At 42.1% G+C, this 27,978-nt stretch overlaps 1 protein-coding gene across 2 annotated transcripts in view; it reads right to left on the reverse strand.

The window, feature by feature from the left end:
• Positions 1–167: 167 nt before the first annotated feature.
• The window catches only part of RNF169 (ring finger protein 169), a 98,814-nt gene continuing 71,003 nt past the window's right edge, over positions 168–27,978 (reverse strand). For both annotated transcript variants that reach the window (XM_066250078.1, XM_066250088.1), the window contains 3 exons: positions 25,027–25,145; positions 7,239–7,332; positions 168–6,840 (listed from right to left, as the gene is read on the reverse strand). In XM_066250078.1, coding sequence (XP_066106175.1) covers positions 5,659–6,840; positions 7,239–7,332; positions 25,027–25,145 — 1,395 coding nt within the window. In that variant the 3' untranslated portion in view covers positions 168–5,658. The remainder of the gene's footprint in view (positions 6,841–7,238; positions 7,333–25,026; positions 25,146–27,978) is intronic.

Below are 27,978 nucleotides of genomic sequence, written 5' to 3' on the forward strand. Positions count from 1 at the left end.
TGGTCATGGCAGAGCGACACCCCGGAGGGGCAGAGCATCACCCCCTGGTGGGCAGAGCGTGGCCCCTGGTGGGCGTGCCGGGTGGATCCCGGTCGGGCGCATGCGGGAGTCTGTCTGACTGTCTCTCCCCGTTTCCAGCTTCAGAAGAAAAAGAAAAAAAAAAAAAAAGAATTGCGAGTAGGCCCTGGCTGGATGCCTATAAAGCATTGTCCTGGCGCACTGAGGCTGTGGTTTCAGTCCCTGGTCAGAGCACATACAAAAAACAACCAAATGAGTGCCCAGTGAAGTAGAACAATGGGCTGATGTTTCTCTCTCTCCCCCTTCCAAAAGTTGGCATTTATGATAACATTTTTTTCCTTGAAGTTACTCCCTCTCTCTTAAGCACTTTAAGTGTTCTGCTGGAGGCCAAGGCTGACCCCACTGAGGCAGAGCGCAGGTCTCATTGATGACCCATTGGAAGGTGGGCAGGGCCAGCAAGGGAGAGAGACTCTGCTGCCTTCAGCAGAGAAGCCAGGACCCAGACGCGGCTCTGCAGCTCTAACAGTTTGATCTTTGAGGAGTACATCGCCTGTTCTCGCCCCTTATTAAATTCGAGGAAAGGAAGATGAGCAAACTCATCCTTACCTTGGCTTTATCTAACTAGTTCTTGATTTAAGACACCAGAAAAGGTAGAGAAGGCGCCTGCCTCAGGTCTGAGGTTGCCTCCCACACTTACTGACAAGACATTAAGGAAGCATTTACTCACAAAGCAAAGTGTGTAAATATTTTTCTTAGGAAGAAAAAAATACTGATAATACATAAAACAATGTGCACATACAATCTTGGCACTTTTCCTTCATCCAATTTAACCAGTCTCTAAACTGGTGACCTCTATATATCTTGAAATAGCATTTTTTGTAGAACAATCATCTTCAGAAAGTTACAGTGGATAATAGCCATGTGTAAAGATACATTTCTGGATCCTCTTTGGAGGAAAATATATTCAGCAGCCTCTTTCCCTAGCATCCCACTTCTCCCCAACCCCCCAAAAGCAGACCTGCTTTCTCATTGAGCCCCAAGAATTTATAAGCAGCTATACTCACTTCTAAAAACCAGGCCAAAAGACCACTCTGTGGGTTGAAGGAAAACACTGGCTGAGAATGATTTAAGTCCTTAAGTTCTTGATTTTCAAAGAAAAATGAAGGGCTGGCTGTGTTTTTAATCCTTGACAGTTAAAATAACTGTTCTAATAAAAATATATCTTTTCCTAAGATTCCATATTCACATTGCTCACACTATGGGGGTTTTCCCTACCTGGGTATATTCAGGGGGATATAGGTACATTTCAATTCTAACTGAAAAAATCAGTAAGAAAAGCTGTTAAAAAGCCTTTAAATCATTTGAGTGTGTCCCTCCCCCTCATTACCCAGTTGTGTGTTAGCGTATGTAACTTAAAGGACTATTTATTCAGACCCTAGAAAACTATAACAAAATAGGGCACAGGGCACTAGCCATCAACTTCCTCATTTCTTAAAAGAGGAGAGCAGTGGCGAGGAGGGTCTGACGTGGATGATTTCCGTGCCCATTCCAGCTACATCACATTTTATGATTATGATCCAGCCTTCTGATTTTTTTTCCTTCCTCTCCTGCTGGCCTTCCATCTCCATGAGAAGCCAGGCAGGAGAAGGGAAAGACATTACATGCTGCTGCCAGCCCCAGTTGAGAGGTTTGACGGAGGAAGAGGTTAGGTGCTCACTAAGTTGAGATGTGGGCCTCGAACCATATCAGGGATCCACACCTGCCTCATTTCTTGGGGCTTATGCCACATGTATTATAGCTTCTGAAGAGATCTTAATGTTCTAGAATCCCAGGAGGATAAAATTCATTCTCCTCTGGTAAAATTAGGTAGGAAGTGGAAAGCAGTGTTGGAATCAAATTCACAAATACTGATGGGAGTATCTAAAATGTTCAAGGCAGCCTGTTGGTGCTGAACAGTGTCTTGAATGGGACCATCCATGATCATCACTATGAAAGAAGTGGCCTTCCGTAAGACCATGAACAAACTCTCCAGCCACCTATACATTCAAATACACTGTTCACAAAAATTAGGGTATATTTTATCACTTCATCTTCATTTTAAAATATCCCCTAGTTTTTGTGAGCAGCATACATTCCATTAGACATTGAGCTCCACAGAGCAGAGGCTGTCCTTCCCATCTTTGTATCTCCGTGACCCAGTGACCCAGCACACAGCTGGCAAGAGTCAGCAGCTCAGGAATGTCTGTCACATGAAACAGCAAGGACAAACAACACAGCCTTCCGTCAGCAGCTTCCCCGTCGCACACAGTGGCAGCTTCCCATTTTAGTCAGTTTGTAATCATAAGCAATTAATTAAGCAGCTTTAATCTCTTGAGGGCATTTTTCTTTTAGAGAAAATGAACAAAAAACACAGAAGGCATTTGTCACTAACGTTCCCTCCAGGCAAAAAATTTTAAATTAAGTTTAAAAAAAATAAATGAAGCCACTTACAAAAGCAGGAAACCTCACCCAAGAAGAATTAACCTTTTAAAAAGAGGCAATTATATGAAAGAGGCAGGGGCTAGGTACATACTCCCCTGATTTGACACCAACCCAACAAGCCCAGATGACTTCTTCCAACAGATACAATCAACAGAGTCATAAACACGTTCCCAAAGTGACTTTCCCATTCTATGAAAAGGGCTGAAAGTCCCCTTCTCAGGGTACATTTCTTAGATTTCCCATCAGAATGACCTCCATCCTCCAACCTCTCATAACTTCCCCTTTAATAAGAAAAAACAAAGAATGCATATACACAAGGAACAGTTAGTAGAACATGAGAAATTTGTATGGTGATCAGATCCTAATATGTGAGAAATATTTGATTTGTGAAACAGTGTGTTTCATTCTAGCTGAGAAACCCTCCACCCATGATTCTATTCTCCTACCTTGTCATTCTTTTTCTTCAAAGAATTCATGTCAACAACTCCATTTGTGACCAACTTGACAATAAAGCAACAGGAGAGAAAATTTTCAGAAAGAAGTGTTCTGGTTTTAGTTATTAAGTATGGGAAGCATCTTAAAATATAGATAATACCTTAGTGGTTTTTGCCTCCTCCAAAGCCAAGCAGATTAAAGATTAAGCCTTGTCCCTCCCTAACCTAAACTGCTTGGCCTATATTTGGAGGACTAACGGTCAATACCATCGTAGGCACCACAGCAGGGCCAAGGGGGGAAATCAGTAAGCTGGATGCAGAAGTTGGGATATTTGCTTAACAAGAAGTAGCTTTTAACTCTGCACCTGAAGCTAAAACTCGCTGCTACTACTATGCAATTTCTTAAAATGAGAGTATTACTCTGGGGAAATATTTAAAATATATCTTTTTCTATTAAAAATATTTCTTTTTTCCAAAAACAAAAATCAGTTCCAACTGAAAAGTATTTTTCAAATTATTAGAGATACAGAAAAAAGTGACAAGTGGAAAAATAAGTGTCTTTGCTACTATCGATGAGACTAGTCTCCCAATAATACTAAGATCAAAAAGGAACTATCTGAAGTGGCAGTAACTGAAGCTTTCTCTAAGGGCATTTAGTGAGTCACCCTCTCTGTCTTCTGCAGACCAGTGCTAGCTCTTCTATCTTGGGTATAAATATGCCCTCCAGCAGCCTTTGGAGGGCATATGTTGCTGGTAGGACCTAGAACTGAAGTGGTGTGAATATAAAGTAATGAAACTGATGTATGTTTTTTAAACATACATCTGCACATGTGCAACGCAGAGACAGAGAACACAGAATACATACATTCAGGTGAGTGACTCCCCACCAAAGCTGTCTCTGAGGAGGTTCCACATATTTCAATGATCACCAAAATGCTTAAGACATCTCTGGAACTTCTCTCTGGGAACTGTTCATGAGCTGCTCAAGAAAATGGCTCTGACTACTTTACAGATGCACCTCATTCCTGACTCCAAACCCTCTTGTTAACCCTCCTTTTCTTCCAGAGGCTTCAAACAGCTTCTGACTAGTTTCAAACTTAAAATTATCTCTCCTATAACCCGAAAAGATTCAAGGCAAATCTCCTGAAAGGAAGCAAAATCAGGTGATAGAGTAAGTCTCTAGTGACCTTGATCAGTGAGTCAGTATTCTGGATCTCAGCTTCTGCCTTAACAATAAGAAATTGGAATACATGACCATTAAGGTCCCTTCCAGTTCTAATATTTTAGGAGTCTTATGTTTCCAGATGTTTCTAGACTTCGAGGACAGTTCCAGAAATGTTTTCACCAATGGGAACATCATTGGAAAAACTGCAGTATCCTGCTGGGGCCACTTAGGGGGACAACATACATTGGGATATATAAGCTCTGAAAGGTTTGCTAAATGCCAGTCACATGACTTTATAGTAACAGCTCATACATGCACAGGGAATGCCAGCCCATCTGAGTTCCCCTACAATATCTTTACCCTTATTCTCAATGAGCCCAGATGGGCAGAAGCACCAAGCACCACCAGGGATGCAAAGACACACGGTGTCAGCTGCTAAGGAAAATAAACCCCAAAGGTCCATGGGACTGAATTTGCTAGCTGCATCCAGCTAGATACCTTATTTCCACAGTATGGAGTTTCAGCATTGTTCTTGCCTGACTTCCGGGCAAAGTTTTTGGACTTTAGGTCAACATTGCAGATAACCCCTTGGTCATGTGGAGAGTAATAATGACGTCCAACTGTCCTTATCTCACAGGTAGAAACCTGGCAAAAGGAAGGCTATAAACTGTGGGGGTGGGGCTAACTGCACAGGATATGTTGGTGGTTCTAAGAAATCTCAATGATCTGCACGTGGATTTCACACAAAGGGTACTCATTACCTAGCCAGCTTTCCCTAGGCTTCCCTGGCATGACCTTAGGTTGCAGTCCAGATGGCAACCTGCTAGTGTGGAAAATCCATGGGATTTGTGGTCGGGAGACCCAGTGGTCAGTCTGGGCTATGCCACTTAGTTGAGAGAACCTGAACACCTGAACTGCAGTTTCATCATCTAAAAATGGGGTTAATCCCACTTACATGTTAGGTCTCTGGGCAAGACCAAGTTAACGACTGAAATGGTCTGTCAACTATCTAGCATTGATCGAATGTTACTTTTTAACAGAGAATGTTAATTAGCTTTCCTAAAACTCAACTGATTTCATTAGAAATATTTACTTGTGGCAAGGGTCAGGAGAAGGGCTAACATAATCTTTTCGGAACTGTCAAAGAACTACACTGTTCCACTTTCTTGAAAAAGATGGAACTTATTTTTATCTGCAAGGCTGATTTAAAAATTCACCCTGTTAGGAGGTCTATCAGTTTGAGAAGGTATCCCCTCTTTCCTCCACCATTTCTAACTCTGGCCATTGTGCTCTTGAATCTCATTGCAAGTGGGTGCTGCCAGGTTTGGCCTAGAAGCCTTCAGGCATGGGTTACTTAGGGGGTGGGGAGTGCTCCTGGCCCGGGTCACAGGGAGGCAAAGACACAATTCCCTTGGATACAGACTACAAAGGCTCTGGAACCTCTCAGAACCACATCATGGTGTTTTGCCATTAACAGAAACCCAGAGAACACTCCACTCTTCAGGATAAAAGATCAAGCCCCCAAATCTCTTAAAAATAGGTAACACTGTTCACAAGGTGCTACTTGGCCCCAGCCATGTTGCTGGACCGTAAGAGATATTGATCCACACTTCCTTTTCGCCGACTCACAGTCCGCCTCTCATTGTCAAACATGCGCTGCAGCTGCAGAGCCAGCTGTCGGTCCTCTTCCTCTTGTTGCAATTTCTGCTCCATCTCTTGTACTACTAGATCTGCTGGGGCCAGACCCGCCTCACCACTGCTTTGTCGCAGTTTCTTAAGGGACCCATTTTGTTCCAAGTGCTTGGTCTTACAGTGTCTTTTCCGGCCTCGACGCAGGGAAGGGAGTGGCTCATCACCTAGGTTGTCAGCCAGAACACCATTGGGCAGATCAAAATGGTTCACTGTCTTCAGCTGTTTCTTTGTTTTGAGGACCCCATCCAAAACACTGTTTTGGGGCAGCACTGGATGAACTGCTGAGACTTTCATGGCTGTGCTTATATAAGCTTTGTCTAACTTGGCATCTGGGGTTGACCCTGACCCTTCAAACTGCTCTCTCTCCAGAGTGCCACTGGCTCCCACTCTGAGTTCTGAAGAACAGCAGGTTTCCACTGGGATCTCAGCACTCCTTTTACTGTCACTGACCTGTTCTGCTTTTGTTTGGCTCACAGAGGAGAAATAGTCCAGGTCAGCAGGGGTGGGTCCAGTATGCTCAGAGAGTACATGCCCACTGCACAGTCTTGTGTTTAAAGCCAGAAGTGGCTTCTCCTTGCTAGAATCGATAACATCTGAGACTAGCAAGTCTTCTCCTGTCTCTGGAGCCAAGGAGGTGAGGGTGGCTTTCGAAAGGGTTTTTTTGATCTGCCGCTCCTGAAAGATCTGTTCCCACTTTTTAAGGATCCGTGGACTGGCCTCATAAGAAGTTTGCTTCTGCAGACTTCTGTTCAGGTTGCGGGGTGTTGACTTGATGATGAGGGGGCTTAGCACGCGGCCATCAGGCAGTCTCTTAGGAGGAGTACATGGTGAGCAGACAATGGGCTTGAAATGGTTGAGCTCTTCAGAGATGCTGTCATTGCTCTCAGGGCTGATGGAGCGCTCAGGCTTATGTAGGGACGCCAAGGAGGAGAGGGAGCTGAAAGGCAGGCGCTTTTCAATGGTCAAGTCAGGGGCTGAGAGGCAGCGGTTGTTCTGAGTGGACAATAGGACACCAATGATAGGGTTGGAGGTTGGGGTTACAGTTGTGACCTGAAAGAGAGTAAAAAGATTATACATGCATACATATATAGGGGGAAAAGAAGAGGGATAAAAAGTGATATGAGCCTAAGAAATGGGGAAAACCCTACCCTAGAATGTACACCATTTGCAGAAATTCCCAAACACTTGAAGTAATAAAACTGAAAATCTATAGGATAAAAAAGTCATCTAGAACTTATAAAAAATGTTCTTCTACCAACCCTCATGCCACCCATCTGGCCATTAATGCAAACTCTCTTCCCTCGCACCTATTTGTAAAATTCTCCAGCATAATTAGTATGTCTAGAACCCATTCTGCCTGTTCTCATCAAATGGTTTCTTCCATGACTCTGGGCAGTAGGTTATGGGATGGGACTAGAAAGTCCCAGAAGGCTGCGTCCGAGGTTTACCTTGGCTTTGCTGGTTGGGGCTGCTCGGAGTCTGCTCTTTGCTCTGTCCTGAGCAGCGTCACTGCAGCTCTGACTCCTTTCTACCTTTAGGTTCCTAAAAAAAAGAATAAAGAAAAGACAAGTAGTCAAGAGTAGCCCAAATGCTAGCTAAGGAAACAAAATGAAGAATAAATTTTTTTGAATGAAGAATAAATCTTGTCAAAAGAGAAGGAGTTCTCCAGAGAAGACATTTGGTTTGAGCTTTTGTCTGCAACTGAGACTGATTAAATGACACAAGACCAATGGCTATTTTGTTCATGTTTTGAGAGATCTAGGGATACTTCACCTTCCTTAATAGGGTAGATACAGTGTTCAATCACCTTTGAAAACAACAGATTTTTGTTTCCTCTAAACGTCTCTGCAAAGCAATCTAAATCAGCCATGAAACAAATATTTAAGTACCTACAAAATGCATAGCAGTGCACTAGATCTTTATGTAGGGAGTCCAAATTAAATGTAGTTTCTCACTTAATCCATTACATTTAGCTTCCTAAATCCTGGTGATTTAAGAGATTTCAAGAACACATGATTTTTTATCTTATGCATGCCTTACATTATGACTTTATAATCCAAAGCAATACTCACAGTACCTGTGTTATAACATTAATCTTAATAAGAGTTATGTGCAGATGACTGTCACCTACCCCATAAACTGCCAGTAGGAATTCTTGATTTTTCTTATTCCTCACCTGTTTCCCACTCTCCAATTCTTGCCTAATACATGTCTGGTGAGAATAATGCTTTTACAAAGGTTTGCAACTGACCTATACCTGTGATACAACTCCATTCAATAAGCACTGATCACACACTTTCTATATGCCACTCACAGATGAGCACTATCTGGACAGCAAACACAGAGAATAATAAGGCACAGTCTAGGCTTTTAAGGAATCAGAGTCCAGTGAGGCAAACAAATAAATAATTCAGTACAATAAAGTGAAATGATATATAACAAAAAAGTGTGCCTAAAAGGCAGAATAGCACCTGCCCAGCCAGAAAGCTCAGTTGATTAGTGTCAGCCCAAGCAGAGGTTGCCAGTTTGATGGCCGGTCAGGGCACCTACAGGAACAGCTCAATGTTCCTGTCTCTCTCTCCCTTCCCCTCTCTCTAAAATCAAAGAACAAAATGTTTTAAAAATAAAAATAAAAGACAGACTGGCATAAAAGAGAGAGTTATTAATTACCTGGAATGGAGTGAGAGCAGGTTTAGAAAAGCCAGAAGCAAGGTGGATACATAATGATGCAGAGGGTCTCAAACAGAAATTATTTCCCTGAATAGTTCTATTTAGCTTTGGAATGGAATATATCATATTTACTTTTTTTTTCGCAGAAGATTTACTTTTAAAGTTTTACTATGCCAGGAAATTTTACAAAGGTAGTGATAAAGTATATTCCTTGTGTCCCTCTCCTCTCCCTACATCTCTAGCAAAAAAGCCTGTCCTGCCTATCCACAATGGCTTCCATTCCAGCATTTCTGTGTTATTGCTGTCATTCAACACCCTCTCATCCTATGTCTCCTGGTCACATCACCTTGCTAGATGGCTTCAATCTGATGAACTAATGCTATTATTAATAGGAATAAAGGGGTGGCCAACCTGCATTACATGACTGCACTTCACCAAGAAAATTCAACACTGAACCTAAACAAATAATGTGAGAGTTGTACTACCTAATGGGAGATTTCTTTTGGAACAGGTAGAAAACTTCAACATCGCCCTATAAAGGGAGCCTCTCACCGACCACTCTCCCAATCCCACATAAACATTTGAATGAAACTGGCAGCTTCCTTAGGCCTAGTTGTAGCTGCCATACAACCAGAAATGGGTGAGATTTTATTAAAATCCTCCCCTTGTATATTTATAATCTGGGTTATGTGCATTGTGCTCACCAGTACTCTTTCTTTTTTTAAGTGTACAATTTAAGTTTTTACTATATTCAGTTATTAACCACCACCTCATAAAGAACATCTCCATCACCTCATAAAAAAGCCTCATATCCTTTAGCTAATACTCCTAAACCCCACCCTTTCTTCCAGCTCTAAGAAATCACTGATCTACTTTCTATCTCTATATATTTCTCTATTCTGGACATACACTATTATTCATTTATAGATGGATAGGAACGCTATTTCCATAGCATAAGTCAAAAGGATTTGAGTCCCCTCAAACACCATGATAACTGGACAGCTTCTTGGATCTCTGTAGCAACCCTGTATCTTTTTAGAACAAGGCAGGATATAAATTATCCAACAAAAAGAAGAAAGACGCCCTGGCCAGTTGGCTCAGTGGTAGAGTGTCAGCCTGGCGTGCAGAAGTTCCGGGTTCGATTCCCGGCCAGGGCACACAGAAGAAGCGCCCATCTGCTTCTCCACCCCTCCCCCTCTCCTTCCTCTCTCTCTCTCTCTCTCTTCCCCTCCCGCAGCCAAGGCTCCATTGGAGCAAAGATGGCCTGGGCGCTGGGGATGGCTCCTTGGCCTCTGCCCCAGGCGCTAGAGTGGCTCTGGTCGCGACAGAGCGACGCCCCGGAGGGGCAGAGCACCGCCCCTTGGTGGGCAGAGCGTCGCCCCCTGGTGGGCGTGCCAGGTGGATTCTGGTTGGGCGCTTGCGGGAGTCTGTCTGACTGTCTCTCCCCGTTTCCAGCTTCAGAAAAATACAAAAAAAAAAAAAAAAAAAAGACAACTTTCTGTTACAAAGATAGATTGTTTCAAGGCAAAGATCCAAGCACAGGGCCTTTTGTCACAGGATTCTGAGAATGGTTTGATAGAAAGAGCATAGATTTACATAAAGAGAGACCTGAGTTCCAAATCTATCTGTCACTGTACAGAGGTGATAAGTTCTTGGGTGAGTTACTTAGCCTCTTTGAACTGCATTTTCCTTAGCTGTAATATGAGAATATTACAAATCTTCTAGGCTTAATGTACGAACTAAATGAAATGAGGTATGTAAAACACTTAACATGGCAGGACGCACTGGGAAAAGGCAAGTTCCCTCACCATCTTGCCAGGCCCCTCTGAAAACTACCAGGATATTTCTATTCTAATATGTCAGGGATACTACTGACAGCTCAGAAACCTCTCATTCTTCTTAAGTTCCACATCACTTCTCCTTAAGCTATTTTCGTTTTCTAACCATATTCTATTACTTTTCACAGAGGCAGCATAGGGATCTTTAAGAAGGTCATGGGGGACAATGGGTTATAGTGGAAAGAGCCAAGAAATCTCAGTTCTAAATTAGTTTCCTACTAATCTAGCTCTCTAAGATTTGGCAAGCCATATTCTTTCTCTGGGCTTTAGTCTTCTCATCCATTAAACAAAATAATTAGATAAGTCATTTAAAGCCCTTTTCAGCTTTAGGAGTCCACGTTCTAAAAGATAAAATAGCAGCAACAATGCCTTATCATGTGCCAGCAATCTTGCTAGCCACCATTTACTTAAGATACAACTTTCTATGGCACGGCAGGACTAGCATTACTGCATCACTTTCTTTTTATTGTTTTAAACTGCAAAGAGGATAGATGGTTTGATTATATATATATATTTTTATGGTTATTCTCTATTTCCAAGAAGAAATTCAAGTGACTTACAATAAAAATACATTAAAGACTGGCTTTAATGGAAAATAAAGACTACATTAAGTAATAAACATGGGCAGAATATATCAACAAATATTGTTTTAAAAATTATAGGCCATGTGCAACCGCAGAACAGCTCAAAAACAGTCCTATCCTATTTAACGAGATACTGAGCTGCTTTTCAGAGACAACAGACCAAAACTATTAAGGCATGCAGCTGATGCATGCGCAGAGAACTTTGACCTCCAGCTACCCCCAAAAGCAAAGGACTGGGACATAAGCAGAACTTGAACACTGGAACCCTCCCAGAAGCAGATCTGTTTTCCAGGAAGATCCTGTGGTGACATCCCTCACCAGAAACAGCCACGCTCCAAGGCCCTCCAATTGAAACTTGCCCCGCCAGCGCTTCCGCATACCTGTCCCCTCTACTCTTAAGAACACACCCTGAACTCTGGATTGGGAGTTCGGGCTTTGGAGCATCAGCTTCCTGTTCTCCTGAGTTGGCACCATTCATAATAAAATAGCCAACATTTCTCTACTGCAATTATTGGTGTTTAATGTTTGGCTCTGTCCACAGCGGTAGAGGAACTCTCCGTTCTGCAACCAAAATGGCGACCACGGGCGTCCTAGCCCGCAGCGGGTGATCCGCCTGCTATTCAGGGACTCCTGGCCGGTGGCAGTCTCTTCAGGTTCTGTCAAACCAGCTGCTTGGCTGTTCCAGGGACTCACCTGCCATCTTGAGCTGGCGCGGCTGACCTACGGCGCTTCCATTGCTCAGCTGGGGAGAGGTCGCCATTGCTCAGCTGGGGAGAGGTCGCCATTGCTCAGCTGGGGAGAGGTCGCCCGGTGAGTACATCGTGTGTGTCGATGGCAGGGAGCCTTCCCCTTGGGTCGTTTGGGAATGTCCCACTGGTTACAGGAGGGAACTGGCTGGGGAAGTTACCTTGGTACTTGAGCTTGAAATTGGTGTGTTTGAACCCAGCCTCGGAATTTTGTTTCTAACTTGAAATGAGTTTTGAGCTTGGTCTAGAACGGGCAAATTAAGTCTACAAGTTGTGTATGAGGGTGGAGGTGTGGTATGTTGTTTGTTGAATATCGGTGAGGTATGTTGTTTGTTCTTTGTTTTAAGTGATTTTACTTTTAGGAACTAAAGTTCTGAGTGACCATAGCAGACTCCTTTGTGAAAGCCTCCTCACCACACAGAAGAGAGGCGCTGCTCTCCCCGGGCCCCGAGTTGTTCCCAGGGGACTGGGGACTGAACACCCCTCCCAGGCTGTCAGAACTCACGCTGCCGGTGCCGGTTCCGGTGCCAGAGAGGAATCCGTGTGGTACTCCGTCAGTTTAACCCACACCTCCCGGGTTCTGGCTGTTTGGATGGTGCTCTGACCGTTGTGGCCCCACTTCAGTTCCCAGTCAGGGTTCATCCCATGCCGTGTTCACTGTGGCCACCCTCAAAGGGAAAAAGCCCTTTCCTTTTTGTGGCTGGGCCCCACTAGCGGATCAAACACGGGGGTAAACCCGCATCTGACGCTTATTCCCCTCCCCCAGCCGTCTCCGGAGGTGGCAGCCGCCATCTTGCACTCAGGCTCCCAGGGCCATCTTCCTCAGGGGAAATCTGGCCCTTGACAGTCAGGTGTTCTGAAGCCCCGCTGTTTTTACTTTCTGAGCCTTCCTACTTTATTGTGCACACTTGCTATCTATTCTCTGTTTGTGTTTGTTGACAAGTCCACCTTAAGGGCGGCACAGTTGAAGGAAAGGCCCTCAGGACTTTAAGAGACAAAGGAGTGATTCTATGATTGATTATAATTTTTTTCTTTTCCAAGTGAGAGAAGGGGAGATAGAGAGACAGACTCCTGCATGTACCCCACCATAGGGCCGTGCTCCCAACAGAGCTATTTTTAGTCCCTGAGGGGAGGCTCCAGAGAGCCATCCTCAGCACCCTGACTGCAGAAGGGGGAGGCAGGGAGGAGGAGGAGGAGAGAGGGAGGGAGGGAGGGAGGGAGAGAAAGAGAGCGAGAGGACTTAAAAAAATATATGAGAATTTTCAAAAACATAAACTAACCCAAGTGCTTTTCAGAATCTCATGATGTGGGGAAATATTTTATATTAAATATTTTGTTTGAGTTTGGATAAATAGGCATATTTTTAGAATCATCAATTAATACTTTTATTCCAACTGAGTTTATTAGCCAAATAAGTTCGTGTTATCCCTACTGCAAAATTTGTAAGAAAATTAACTTGATCATCCCTGGCTGGTTGGCTCAGTGGTAGAGCATTGGCCTGGCATGCAGGAGTCCCGGGTTCGATTCCTGGCCAGGGCACAGAGGAGAAGCGCCCATCTGCTTCTCCACCCCTCCCCCTCTCCTTCCTCTCTGTCTCTCTCTTCCCCTCTCGCAGCCGAGGCTCCACTGGAGCAAAGTTGGCCCGGGCGCTGAGGATGGCTCTGTGGCCTCTGCCTCAGGCGCTAGAATGGCTGTGGTCGCAACAGAGCAATGCCCCCTGGTGGGCATGCCAGGTGGATCCCGATAGGGCACATGTGGGAGTCTGTCTGACTGCCTCCCCGTTTCCAACTTCAGAAAAATACAAAAATAAATAAAGAAAGAAAATTAACATGAGCCTGACCAGGCGGTAGTGCAGTGGATAGAGCGTCGGACTGGGACACGGAGGACCCAGGTTCAAGACCCTGAGGTCGCTAGCTTAAGCCCAAGGTCGCTGGCTCAAGCAAGGGGTCACTCGGTCTGCTGTAGCCCCCGGTCAAGGCACATATGAGAAATCAATCAATGAACAACTAAGGAACTGCAACGAAGAATTGATGTTTCTCATCTTTTTCTCTGCCTGTCTGTCCCACTCTCTGACTCTTGTTTCTGCCACACACAAAAAAATTTTTTTTAATTGGTATAGGCCCTGGCCGGTTGGCTCAGTGGTAGAGTGTCGGCCTGGCGTGCAGAAGTTCCGGGTTCGATTCCCGGCCAGGGCACACAGGAGAAGCGCCCATCTGCTTTTCCATCCCTCCCCCTCTCCTTCCTCTCTGTCTCTCTCTTCCCCTCCCGCAGCCAAGGCTCCATTGGAGCAAAGATGGCCCGGGCGCTGGGGATGGCTCCTTGGCCTCTGCCCCAGGCGCTAGAGTGGCTCTGGTCGCGACAGAGTGACGCTCCGGAGGGGCAGAGTGTCGCCCCCTGGTGGGTATGCGGGGTGGATCCTGTTCGGGTGCATGCGGGAGTCTGTCTGACTGTCTCTCCCCGTTTCCAGCTTCAGAAAAATACAAAAAAAAAAAAATTGGTATGATAAAATTTTCGTAAGTAACCTGAATTTAATTGTTAGGAGCAAATATATAGATTAAATAATTTTAAATGGGTTAAAAACTTTCTTTTCAGTTAACTCTAGCAGTAATTATGTTGTATGTGTTCTTTAATGGTTTTCTAAATCTCTTTGGTACCTTGAACTTTAGAGTTTTACTAAGTTAAGTTAAATAATAAAAATTGAGGCTCTGGCTGGATAGCTCAGTTGGTTAGAGTGTGGGTCTGATATGCCAAGGTTGTGGGTAGGATCCCTGATCAGGGCACAGACAAGACTCAGTAAATGAAAGCATGGGTGGGTGAAGCAGCAAATCGACATTTCTCTTCCTTTTTCTCTCTCTCTAAAATCAATCTCGCAAAAAATAAAAATTTTTAAAAGATTACTGAGCCTGACCAGGCGGTGGCGCAGTGGATAGAGCATCGGACTGGGATGTGGAGGACCCAGTTTCAAAACCCCAAGGTTGCTAGCTTGAGCACAGGCTCATATGGTTTGAGCAAGGCTCACCAGCTTGAGCCCAAGGTCGCTGGCTAGAGCAAGGGGTTACTCGATATGCTGTGGCCCAAGGCACATATGAGAAATCAATCAAATGAACAACTAAGGTGCCCTATCAAAGAATTGATGCTTCTTATCTCTCCCTTCCTGTCTGTCTGTCCCTGTCTCTCTCTGTCACAAAAATATATATATATAGATTATTGAATATCTAAGATATTTCCCAATAACATGAAATGATGAAACATTACTTGCTAGGTAAGTATAGTTTACCTACTTTTGGCTTCCTATTACAGAGAAACTAAAATATAAACTTGGATCTATCAATAAATGTCTTATGCTTTATTTTAAAAAAATGTTTCTAAAAAATTGTAATTGCTAACAAAAGCCTATTTCTAGAGATTATAAAATGTATTCGTATATTTGCAAATCTAAAGAATGCTAATTGACTATATTTTTAGTTGTTATTAAAAATTAAGGTTTTTAAGGGTTAAGAATTATAAGGTAATCTGAAAGAAAATATGTTTTCAATAAAAAAGGTATAAGGTATTGACTATTTATTTACTGTACTTCCCCATGTATAAGATGCATCCTTTTTTGAAAAAGTTGGAGTCTTAAAAACTGGGTGCGTCTTATACAGTGGTTGTAGATTTTTTACTTGCATTTCCTGCTTTTTCGCATGTGTTGTCTTTGCACTCGTCATTTAATGATGAATAAAATTTGAATTCAATAACTTTATGTGATACTTTTTTTTTTTTTCAAATTTGGGGCCCCGAAATTAAGGTGCATCTTATACATGGGAGCATCTTATACATGGGGAAATATGGTATATTTTTGAGGGAAAGGAATTTTTTCCTGAAGTGCAGCTGGTTGTTTCAGAATGAGAAAGGGGAAAAAAAAGACAAAATCTGAATGTAAAAAAGAAAGTTGTGGAAGGTTCATGGAAAAGGAATCCTGAGAAAAGAAATAGCAAAAGTAAGCTGATGTAAAATTAGAGTTTTATTTTCTTTCTCTGCTATGAAGAACAGAGTTTCTTGGACTATTGGTCTGCTACAGATACTGTCTATAAAGCAAAGATTCTGTTTTATGTTGTCTTAATCAGGTCCTTGATTACTAAAGAAAACAATCTCTTAAAACTTAGTAAGAACTAAGTTCTGCTAACAATTATGTAAAACTTCTATATTTGACTTCTATTGTCACTTTGGTAAAATGGACAATTAAGTATTGCTCCCTAATGACTTATGATCCTATTTAGTCAAATGTTCAAACCTTTGATATATTTTGACAACTTTCCAGGGTTCTGGTTTATTCCAGTGGACCCCTTGAAATGCCTCAAAGATGTTCTCAATTTTTTTTATTACTAGTGATTGATTTTTAGTGAGAGAGGAAGGGAGACAGAGAAAGAGGGAGAGACAGAGACATGAACATGTATCTGTTCCTGTATGTGCCCTGACCAGGAATCCAACCCACACCCCTGTGCTTCTGGCTGATGCTCTAACCAACTGAGGGATGAGCCCGTGCCAGGAGGCTGGCAACCTTGGGTTTCGAACCTGAATCCTCCACATCCCAGTCCAACGCTCTATCCACTGCTCTATCCAACGCTCTATTCCACCACCCACTTGGTCAGGCAAATTTTTGTTATTTATAGGCAGTCCTTAGGTCTAATTTTAATAGCTATTTATATGTTTGCTTCTAGAAGGATGATGTACTTGACTGATGTACCTTTCCATCATATCAGTCCCAGAGATAGGTATTATTAAATCATGGAAGCACAAACATCTTGATAATCGGTTTGAGTCCAACCAGGTAGGGCTATACCAGGTTCTTTTAAGAATCTGTTCCTCTGTTAAATTGACCTGGCTCTTAAGGACAGCAGGACAGCCCCACCGCCTACAAAAACATCATTCAGAAGGCTTCCAGAAATCAGAGGTGACATGCTGCTGTTTACCATAGATATGCACCAACAGTCGGAATACTCATGCAAACCCCTAACAGATCTCAAATTACTGATTAGAAGACAGCCAACAAAAGATAAGGCTTGCCCTGGCCATTGGCCCAGTGTGTGGATGTCCCAGGTTCAATTCCTGGTCAGGACGTACAGGAGAAGTGCCAATTTACTTCTCCACTCTTCCCCCTCTTCTTCTTCTCTATCTCTCTCTTTCCCTCCTGCAGCCAAGGCTCCACTGGAGCAAAATTGGCCTGGATGCTGAGGATGGCTCCATGGCCTCTGCTTTAGGCTCTAGAATGGCTCGGGTTCCAACGGAGCAACGACCCAGATGGGTAGAGCATCGCCCCATAGTAGGCTTGCCTGGGCTTGCCGGGTGGATCCCGGTCGGGTGCATGCAGGAATCTGTCTCTCTGCCTCCCTGCTTCTCACTTCAGAAAAATACAAAGAAAAAAAAAAGGATAAGGCTCAACTCACTTTCTTGCCTTCTTGTCTTCAATTTACTTGCCTGTATTTTTAATATTCCACTTGCTTTAAACCATCTCCTGCCAGACCAGGCAGTGGTGCAGTGGATAAAGCGTTGGACTGGGATGCAGAGGACCCAGGTTCAAGACCCCGAGGTCGCCAGCTTTTGCTCATCTGGTTTGAGCAAAAGCCCACCAGCTTGAACCCAAGGTCGCTGGTTCCAGCAAGGGGTTACTCCAGGGGTCCCCAAACTACGGCCCGTGGGCCACATGTGGCCCCCTGAGGCCATTTATCCAGCCCCCACCGCACTTCCAGAAGGGGCACCTCTTTCATTGGTGGTCAGTGAGAGGAGCATAGTTCCCACTGAAATACTGGTCAGTTTGTTGATTTAAGTTTACTTGTTCTTTATTTTAAATGTTATATTTGTTCCTGTTTTGTTTTTCTACTTTAAAGTAAGATATGTGCAGTGTGCATAGGGATTTGTTCATAGTTTTTTTTTTATAGTCCGGCCCTCCAATGGTCTGAGGGACAGTGAACTGGCCCCCTGTGTAAAAAGTTTGGGGACCCCTGGGTTACTCGGTCTGCTGAAGGCCCACAGTCAAGGCACATATGAGAAAGCAATCAATGAACAACTAAGGTGTTGCAATGCGCAATGAAAAACTAATGATTGATGCTTCTCATCTCTCTCCGTTCCTGTCTGTCTGTCTCTGTCTATCTCTCTCTCTGATTCTCTCTCTGTCTCTGTAAAAAATAAATTAATTAAAAAACAGCAAAAAACCAAATGTAAAAAAATTATAAGGGATATTACATATTTTCATTCATATGTCAAGTACTACATGAAAAAATAAAACCATCTTCTTTGTACATATAAAATTTAATTGGCTTCCTTTAAATTTATTCAACCAACTCAAAAGGGAAGCTCCTCAATATTCTATCTAAATATTCTAACTATCCACAGTATTCTGAGTATCTACTTAACATAGAGGAAGACAGCTTTTGGACAGTATTTGGCAGGACCTTATCTCTCCAGTGGGGAGTAGGAGACAATGAATGTGATTAGAAATCTTTCAATAATTTTAGAAATAATAGCCAACAAGACGGCTCTAGCAATAACATATCAAAAGGAGGCCTAGATTCTTTGGCCAAAGTTGTATTGTTTTGGAATATATCCTTTCGAACAGAGTGGTATCTACATACTGGTCAACTGTGGCTCAAGAGCTAGAGACCAGGATGTAAAAATATTAGTAATACAGGACAACAGTGCCTAACCAAGTACATGTGAATATTTGCAATTGGGTACAAAGCAGTTCCATTCCTTAAGCCCTAACTCTCAGCTGCAGGGTTTTTAACAATCTTCTAACTTGCATGGGTAGGCAAAAGTTATTGCGTAGGCAGTTAGAAAAATGAATTTGGCCGATAACATTGATAGTGTGGGGTTGACTCCTTAACAAGGCTGAGGCACTTCTGCAAAGGAAGATCCTCTGGCTTTGTCTGTTAAAGGTTACAGCCTGATGCCTTAGCGCCAGAGCTAACAAAAGGCAAACATCAACTACTGTTCAGAGCCCCTCAAGATACTGAACCAAGAGAGAGGCTGCTTGAATAGGGGTTAGACGGGCAACTTCCCCCAAGTGAAACAGGGTATGTCTTGTTAGAGAGTAAGGGTGTCGTAGCCAGCTAAAGTGATCCCCCATTGATCCGGATGAAGTCTGGCCTAAAATGCTCTGTGGACAGGAAATCACACCAAAACCACTATGATAGGCTGCTTAGCAGAGTCTTTTGCACCCACTCAAACTGCAAATGCGAGCAACTTTCTCCAGTTTGGACAATGTGCTTGATATTCACCACCTTCACACAACCAAGTGGCCAACATGTTTAGTAATAACAGAGGAGGCCACTGTACTTGTTATTTATAGAGGAAAGAACCTCAGGAAACGTTGAGCACCTCAAGAAGAGAGGAATTCGCCCCAAACTACTGTAGAAATCCTCTGATGGCAAGTCCTTCCATTGTTTTTCTGGCCTTGAGAAGCTTTATTTTTATTTTAAGTTCAACCTGAAGATTGCTATGAAAAGAATTCCAGCAAAGCAGATTTAAAAGTGCCTATGTGGCTAGTTACTATTCTTGCTGGGCTTATACAAATAATCAAGCCAAATTTATTGAAATTAGACTTATTCTGTAAATAAATTAGTCTTAATTTGGCTATCTTTGGTAAAAATGGAGGTGATTTTTTTAGAGAGAAAAATTATATTTCAATAGAAACTATAATATACCTTTGTGGATATTAGAGTCTAATGCTATTCATTGTCTTTTGAGTTTCGTTTTCTACTTGTAAACTGGACTGGATCCTGAGTTATGTTAGTTTCCTCCAGTATCTGCCTATGATGCTCCAAATATGTTTCCAATTTTTCTCCCATCCTTTGACTCGGAAGTGTTCACAACTAAAACTGTAGTTTTCCTGAGCCTTGCGATTACAAACTGCACCTAGACTACATGCTCCCCAATGATCATCATGGTTTGGGTCCTGCAGGACATAATAACAAAAGTTACTCTTTATTCCTTATCTCATATTAGGGTACAGGTATTTTGGCCCACTTTACCCCTACAATTACTATGGTCTCTGCTTGTAAATTAAACACCCAGAAGGCCCCCTGTAAGGCTCAATGACCACTGTGTACAAGGTAAGCGCATGAGAATGTAAGAGCCATAAGAGGAGTGCCATGGGTGGACATATCTGACTGCATCTTGAAGCTAATCCTCCATCTTAATGGAACTTGGACCTGGCTGCCCTGTTTACCTCAAGATTGAGGAATGAACAACAAAACGGGAATTTGTAACCAAAGAACCAGCTTAGAATGGTCCTATCCTGTTTAATGAGATACTGAGCAGTTTTTCAGGGACAACAGACCAAAACTGTAAGTCATGCAGCTGAAGCATGCCCAGAGGAGAGAACTTTAACCTCCAGCTACACCTGAAACCAGAGGACCAGGAAATAACCAGAACCTGAACACTGGAACCCTTTCAGAAGTGTTCATGTAGGCAGGCTGCTAGATATTGATGGGGAAAGAGAGCAAAGGGAGTTGGACATTTTATTTTATAAAACTTGGAAAGCCTGCTTAAGTAAGAAGCTGCAACATCCCATTTAGCTTAATTTGCTATAAGGATAAAGTATTCAGAGGCTCAATTGCACATTTCAGGAATCTGTTGTGCCATCGGTGTCCACTGTGCCTCAGCACTCTGCGCTCAGATTTGGGAGGAATGTCCCCAAGGCACTGATGGTCAGTGCTGGAGGAACTGCTTCTGTGCTTCCACTTTAAGGCATGCACAGTGGAAGCCAGAATGGCCACCACAGACCTGTGTCAATCTAACCTAGAAGAAGGATCTGATTGGTTAGTGGGAGGAACCAACACAAGCCTGCAAAATTTTAAAGAAATTGATTGGTAAGTTTAAGGAAAGGTAGTCCTTCTGAGCCCCAACATAATAAACACAGGGTTAACAGAGATTTGACCTTTTTTTCCATGCGTCTCTGCCTTCCTGCTTGGGAAGGTACTAATTGTGCTTTGTGGGCTGGCAGCCAGATGATCTCCCAAGTATAGGCTTTGAGCAGCATCTGGACTGGACTAAGCTTTGATATGGGCTAAACTGTGACACAATATCTGGACTTTGGTGTTTGTTTGTTTTTTGATAGTTTTTTTCTTTTCTTTTTTTTTATTTTATTTTAGAGAGGAGGGGGAGAGAGAGAGAGAAGGGAGGAGCAGGAAGCATCAACTCCCATATGTGCCTTGACCAGGCAAGCCAGGGTTTTGAACCGGCAACCTCAGTGTTTCCAGGTTGACGCTTTATCCACTGCGCCACCACAGGTCAGGCGGTGTTTGTTTGTTTGTTTTTTACGGGGCTTAATGAAGACAATTCTGGACTTTTTCCTTGGCAAGACGGAAGAAAGTGAGACGTTGGGAACTTATAAACAACCTTCTATTTCAACCCTAATAAATCTTACTGCAAAAGCCTAAGCTTCTCCAAGTGCAGGTCCAACAGAATACTTTTTATACGACACTGTACACGAACCCCACTTCAGCCAACCTAAGAACCAATATCAGGAATGGAGGGTTCATTGTCTAGGAAGACCCTGTGATGACCGCCCCCACTTTATTATAAATAGCCAAGCTTCAAGGTCCTCCAATTAAAACTTGCCCCATCAGTGCTTTCACATGCTTTTGAGCATTAGCTGAGTGGCACAATTCATAATAAAATGCCAATCTTCTCTGCAATTCTCGATGTTTAGTGTTTGGCTGTGCTCGCACCAGGTGGACAAACTCTCTGTTCTATAACATGTTGACTGAAGCCATGATGACTGAACTGAAAACTGTCCTAACAGCCAAAGCAAATAGGAAATACAATTGACATGTAACGCTTATATGTAGCTCAACAGGGAGTTTTTCCAGGCTGAGATTTTAGGAAAATATGCAACCAGGTTATTTGTTTAATTCTAGTAGGGAAAACAGGAATTAGGAGTAAAGGAAAATAAATTTTAAACGTAAAACCTGTTCAGATATTTAAAATAAAATTTAACTTTACAATTGTATATCAAGTTAATTTTTTTCAATTAACATATGTTTTGTGATTAACTTGGAAATGACCTAGGGTTAACTATTACTCTTAACTTCCTATTTAGAAGTTTTGTTTTTGAAGAGTTGTAGAACTTCAATAATAGTGCTGCAAAGCCTCTTTGCTTTGAATTTTTCAAATGAAAATATACCAAGCTATTGGCACAGCCAGAATCTACTGATGGATTCCTTCCACAATAACTATTCTATCAGGTCTACTCACTCTTCTTACCTCCATGTGTTTGGGCTTAAATTATAAAGTAGAGAAGTAAAAAAAAATGCAGATTTATTTCACATAAAGTTGTTAAAACTTGAAACTTTTACATATAAACACTCTTTATGAAAATAACTTGCAGAGAAAACTTTTTATTTTGTTGTTGCTTAACAGACAGAAAAAAAATGCATTTGAAATATCCAAAAATTATTAACAATGTTAATTCTTTTTTATTGTGGTAAATATAATGAACATAAAAGTTGCCAACTTAATCTTTTGTTTGTTTGTTTTTAGGTGAGAGGAGATATGGTGAGACAGACTCCTACATACAACCTGATGAGGATCCACTTGAGAACCCTATCTGGGGCCAATGCTCGAGTACTGAGCTATTTTTAGTGCCTGAGGCTGATAAGCTCCAAAGAAGCTATCCTTAGTGCCCAGGGCTGATGCCTGAACTAATAGAGCCACTGGCTGCAGGAGGAGAAGAGAAAGAGAAGGGGGAGAAAGAAAGGGGGAGAAGCAGATGGTTGCTTCTCCTGTACGCCCTGACCAAGAATCAAACCCTGGACGTTGATATGCCAGGCTGATGCTCTATCCAGTGAGCCACCGGCCAGGGCCACCATTTTAAGTTAACAGTCACATTGTTGTGCGACCATCACCAAACTAATTCTTTTTCAATATATCCATCCATATGCTACATCTCATTGTCAACACCAACAACTCCATATTGTTTTCCTAAATAACATTTGCAACTGGAACTTAATAATTTTCTTACCTAAGGAGAAAAGCATGTTGATTAAACAAGAGATGCAATTCACAATATTACCATAATAGATTTTCTAACCTAAGGTTTCCATGGCATCAGCAAACTATTTCCTACCAACCAAATCCAGTTGTTTTAATAACTATACTAATAACTGAATTCAGCCCACAACCTTGATTATTTTTTAAAAATGAATACTGAAATCCAGAAATGTGTAAAACTGATCACAAACATTTCTTAACAGTAAACTCTTAAGTGAATGTGGCTCAGCAATATAGGATAAGGGCAAGGGTGGGCCAAAGAGCAGGAAATGAAGATATATTACAGGTATTCCAGAGCCACACATAATCAAAAACACAACCCCACCATATAGGCTTTAGGTTTTGCCCTTTAGAGAAGAATTTCCTAAATTCCTTTATATGCATTTCTAGGTAGTGATATATTAACCTGAAACTAGCTGTAAAAGAATGAATTACAAAGGTAGAGACTGGAATTGGTAATTCACCTGTTTCATACCTACTCCAACTAACAGGCAATTTGGCCTTGGTATCTATCATATTTGGGTTGTAATAAAATTTTCTTCTTTTCCAAGTCATTCCAAATTATGAGATATTAACTAATCACAGATTGCCTAAAGCAACATTTGTTTCAGGAAGTATTTATTATGATTTGACTGAAAGAATGGCATGATCTTTATCTCTCTTCAACAGATTCCTTTTATAATCATTAAGGTGCCCTGGCCAGCTGGCTCAGTTAGTTAGTGCATGGGAAGAAAGTGCAGAGGTTGCTGGTTCGATCTCCAGTCTGGACACATATAATCATTAAGGTATGCCTGCTATAAATGGGGGGGGGGGTCCATATTTACAATTAGCAGCTGACAATTCTTAGTCAAGCAACCTTTTTTAACATTAGAGGGCATCTATAGCTCAACTCACATATACAAAGCAAGAGTTTCATCTTCATCATAAATGTAAACTGGCTTATATCTTACTTATTGGGCCCTGATTACATCAAGCCTAAGGGGCTACAATACAACAAATAAATGAGTGAATACATATTTTAGGAAAGGGCCCTCCTGGATGAAAGAGTTACCATTACCTAGAGAAAGGAGGCATTGAAGGGAAGGAAGAAGGTAATGAATTTTACTCTGAGAAATAAGGAGAAGTCAGACTGCTCCAAAAGAATATATACAAAAACTACATCAGGGATCATAAAAGTATATACTTTATAACATTCTTAAACTTGGTAGCTTTGTTTGGTCATATTTATTAGTGATTAGCAATAAAAAGCCTTCAAATAAGGTCCAGGTATACGTCTATAGCGGCAGGAAAAGAGGACTACTGTACTTCACTGTGTTGCTGGGAAGGAAGAGAGGAACCCTAGAAATAAGGGTGAGCAATGTCAGCTTTAAACAACAACAAAAAAGATAACAAAATAGGGTCAAGATTGTCTTCATTTTTATTTTAAAATAGAGCATGGCACGTAGTAGCTGCTCTCAAAATTCCTGTTGAATGAATGATTCCTTTCTATCTTCTTCCTCCATTTCTTCCTTTCCTTCCTTCTATCCAACCCTTCATTATTCCCCAGTCATCCAACATGCAATCCAATTACCCCCTCCTCACTTTACCAGGGCCTGCAAAATCTAAAAGAATCAAGAGGTTCCTTGACAATGGTCTTAAAAACTTTTCAGTTTGCTCTCTTGAAACCTAGATCTATATATTTTGGTTCCAGCCATTGAACCAACTCTGGTTTTCCTACTAAGAGAAAAAAGTCCACAGAAAGAATCCATGGACATTGCTAGCTGAGTGAGGCCTTATTGTTTCCTCCCAGAATGGAAAATTTATACTTTGCAGCAGATCCGTTAGCACAGTCTTACTCTGAGGATACCAGAAATACATAAAGTTTACTTTTCTTTAAAAATGCAGGCCCTGGGTGGCCGGCTCAGCAGTAGAGCATCAGCCCGGGTGTATAAAAGTCCCAGGTTTGATTCCCAGTCAGGGAACACAGGAGAAGCGACCATCTGCTTCTTCACCTCTCCCCTCCCCTCACTTCCCCTTCCCCTCTTTTCCCTCTAGCAGCAATGGCTTGAAGTTGGCCCCAGGTGCTAAGGTTGGCTTCGTGGCCCTGCCTCAAGTGCTGAAATAGCCAGAGCAAGGGAGCATATCCTGTAGGAGGTTTGCCGGGTGGGGTGCCTAAGGGAATCTATCTGTCTGCCTCCCTACCTCTCAATAAAAATAATTCAGATGAGTCCCTTGTCCCTCAACTGTGTTTAAAACCAGTTCCCACCTCTTTTCCCCACTCCCACCTCCCCGAAAGTGGCTACAACAAATACTTTTGCTCCCCCAGTCCCTTCTGTCTCATACCCCCAAACGAAAGAACCCTGATGGAATTCAGTATCAATTTCTTACCCTGCCAGGAAAGCTAAGGAGTAGGAGTTGTTCTTAGCAACAAATGCAGAGCGGTGTGTCTGTGTCATCTTGCCTCGGGAAGGTTCTTCATTCTCTGAGTCTGAGAGACGTGCAGGACACTGGCAGGAGAGAAGGGAGACAACACTGTCCATTTGGGGTTCCCATCGAATCTCCCAGAGCTATTGATTCAAATCTCTCTGTTATATGTCACTCTGTCTGAGCTGCAGTCTATGTTTATGTTTCCAGCTGCCTCCTAGAGATCCCAATCTGGATATCCTAACTGTAGCTCAAACTGAATATATCCAAAAATAGAATCACTATGTATCTTCTCTGAGCCCACTACCAACCCAGCTAGAAACCTCGGTGTCATGTATGACTCTTTTCTTCCCCCTTCTTTGAAATCATAATAGCATTGCATAGAAGTTTTGAGTACCCCAACACTTCTAAATATTTTATTTTATTTACTGTTTATATCACCTCTATTAAAAGGGAATTATTAGCTCTCTTTTAACGATGGAATACTGAGGCTCAGTGTAGTTAATTTGCCTAGGATTGTGGAGTAAATAAATAGCTACCACTGGTACTTAAATCTGTCTCCAAACTGCTCCATGTTCATTCTACTCTACTTCATTCTATTGCTAAAATGTCTCTTGTTAAATTCAGGGAGTACTGACATGCTGGGGCTGCCAAGAGTGTACAAGGTCCCTGTGACGCTGAGAACAAAGAGTTCAGCAACATCCTGCATTGAGTCAGAGACCCTTATCAGAAGTTTATGTTTGAAATTCTCCACTGAGTAATACCCCCCCCCCGTAACTGCGCACGACCTCCCTAGCCAATGACTAACAGCCACATCAGCTTCTGTATGATGCTTGCTCATCCTAGATAGCCACCCTATAAAAAGGAGCCATTTTAGAAGCTCGTGGCTGCAGTGCTCCAGTCTCTTCGGAGGCGTGGGTTGCCTGCAGTCCCTGCGCAGGTTTGGGGGGCTGCAGTGTTCCCCTGTGTGGGTTGCCTGCAGTCCCTGTGCAGGTCTGCAATAAAACTTATAAAATTCACTTTGGGTCTGCTGTGGCCTATCTCGCTGGGATGTAACATCTCTCAGATCTAAATCTTCCCATGTATACTCAATTGTCATTGCCTTTCCTTGGATTCTCATCATCCTCTGCCTGGACCATTGCAATAATCTATTTACTGGTCTCACTGTCTTTGGCCTTTATTCCCTCCAATTCCCTCCGCACTATCCTATCAAGCACATGGAATCCTGCTTAACTATTGGTGACTTTCAGGATAGAGTCTCAACACCTCAGCATAATACATTAATCTTCAAAACTAGACTCAACTTTCTTTCACAGTTTTTCCTCACACCAATTGCCACACAGGGAATTATTTAAGCTCTTAGTACAACCAAACTACTTTTTACTCTCCACATGTAACATTATAGTCTTTCAAAACCTCTATTTGTTTGGGTAGGCTATTCCCTTTGCCTAATATTCCCCTTCCATATTCTTTGCCTGTAAAATTCTCACTGCTCTTTCAGAGGCATCTTAAATGTCTCTTTCTCTGAAGGGGCTCCCAAATACCCCTATTTCCATCTTGATACTCATTCATTTACCTTTATTTTATTTTAGTCTCTTTTTAAGTCTTTCAATTTACGTTTGAAGTGGTTTTTTCCCCAAGTCATTCCAAACTATTTTTCTTTTCTTTTTTACGAGGAAGGGAGATAGTGAGACAGACGCCCACGTGCACTCCGAATGGGATCCACCCGGCAACCCCTATCTGGGGCTGATGCTCAAACCAATGGAGACACTCACTGGCTGGGGGAGGGGAAGAGGGACAGAAGTGGGAAATGGAGGGGAAGAGAAGCAGGTGCTTACTTCTCTTGTGTGCCCTGATCTGGAATCAAACCAAATGTCTATGTGCCAGGCTGGTGCTCTATCCACTGAGCAAACCAGCAGGGCCTGAAGTTTCTTTTACATGTGCCTTTTGCATACAACATACAGTGAGGATTTGCCTCAGGATTCAATATAAGTGTTTTTTTTGGTGGGGGGGGGAGCAACCAATTACAGAACTGAAGCTTCTGATTTAAGAATCTGTCTTCTGCTTTAGACAATAAACACTGTGAGAGCAAGTGACCATCTTTTCTTTAGGACTCCCAGTACCATTATAGAATGGGTAAAAAAAAGTCTAATCATCTAATGATTAACCAGTTGTCTAATAAGCAAATGACTACCAAAGTGAAAAATAAGGTGAAGGATTACAGTTTACAGGGAAGCTTTTCAATTTTGTAGGGCACCACTTCTTAAAGAATCCTGCTGTACAAACTGTTGACTGGAGAAACTTTTTAACAGTACTAACCCATTACCAAATTTTATATAATATTCTCTTTATCAATTCTGAGAAGAAGAAAAAGGTTTGACATCTATTGGCTCAACAGGGCTCAATAATGGCTGTTTCTATTTAGGTGTTCCCATATAGTCAATTCAGTACCAAATAAAAGAATGTTCAAGTCCCAGCTCTATTCCTTAGCTATCCTGGTCACTGTAGGTTAGTTGTTTTACCTTTCTGAGCCTGTTTCCTCATCTATAAAATAAAGATTGCTCTATCTACTATAAAGATTGTATAAACCACAAAGATTATATAAAAGCACTTAGTGCATTAACAGGTAATAAGTACTCAAAAGATGATTATATTTTTTATCAATTTAAATGCTATTAATATTTTTAAAAAACTTGAGCATTATAATAGAAATATCCTAGGTTACTTTCAATTATTGAAAAATACATTTACAATATTATAAATAACTATGTAAACAGAAAATACCCTCCATGTCTCTCTATTTCTACCCTCACAAAACCTAGAACCATAAGATAAAAAGATATTTACTTCTCATCTTTCCCTTTAGATAAAAATAAACCTATAGCACTACGACTTCCTAAAATGAATAATAAAATC

Source organism: Saccopteryx bilineata, chromosome 1 (genome assembly GCF_036850765.1).
Source record: "Saccopteryx bilineata isolate mSacBil1 chromosome 1, mSacBil1_pri_phased_curated, whole genome shotgun sequence".
Taxonomy (NCBI): Eukaryota; Metazoa; Chordata; class Mammalia; order Chiroptera; family Emballonuridae; genus Saccopteryx; species Saccopteryx bilineata.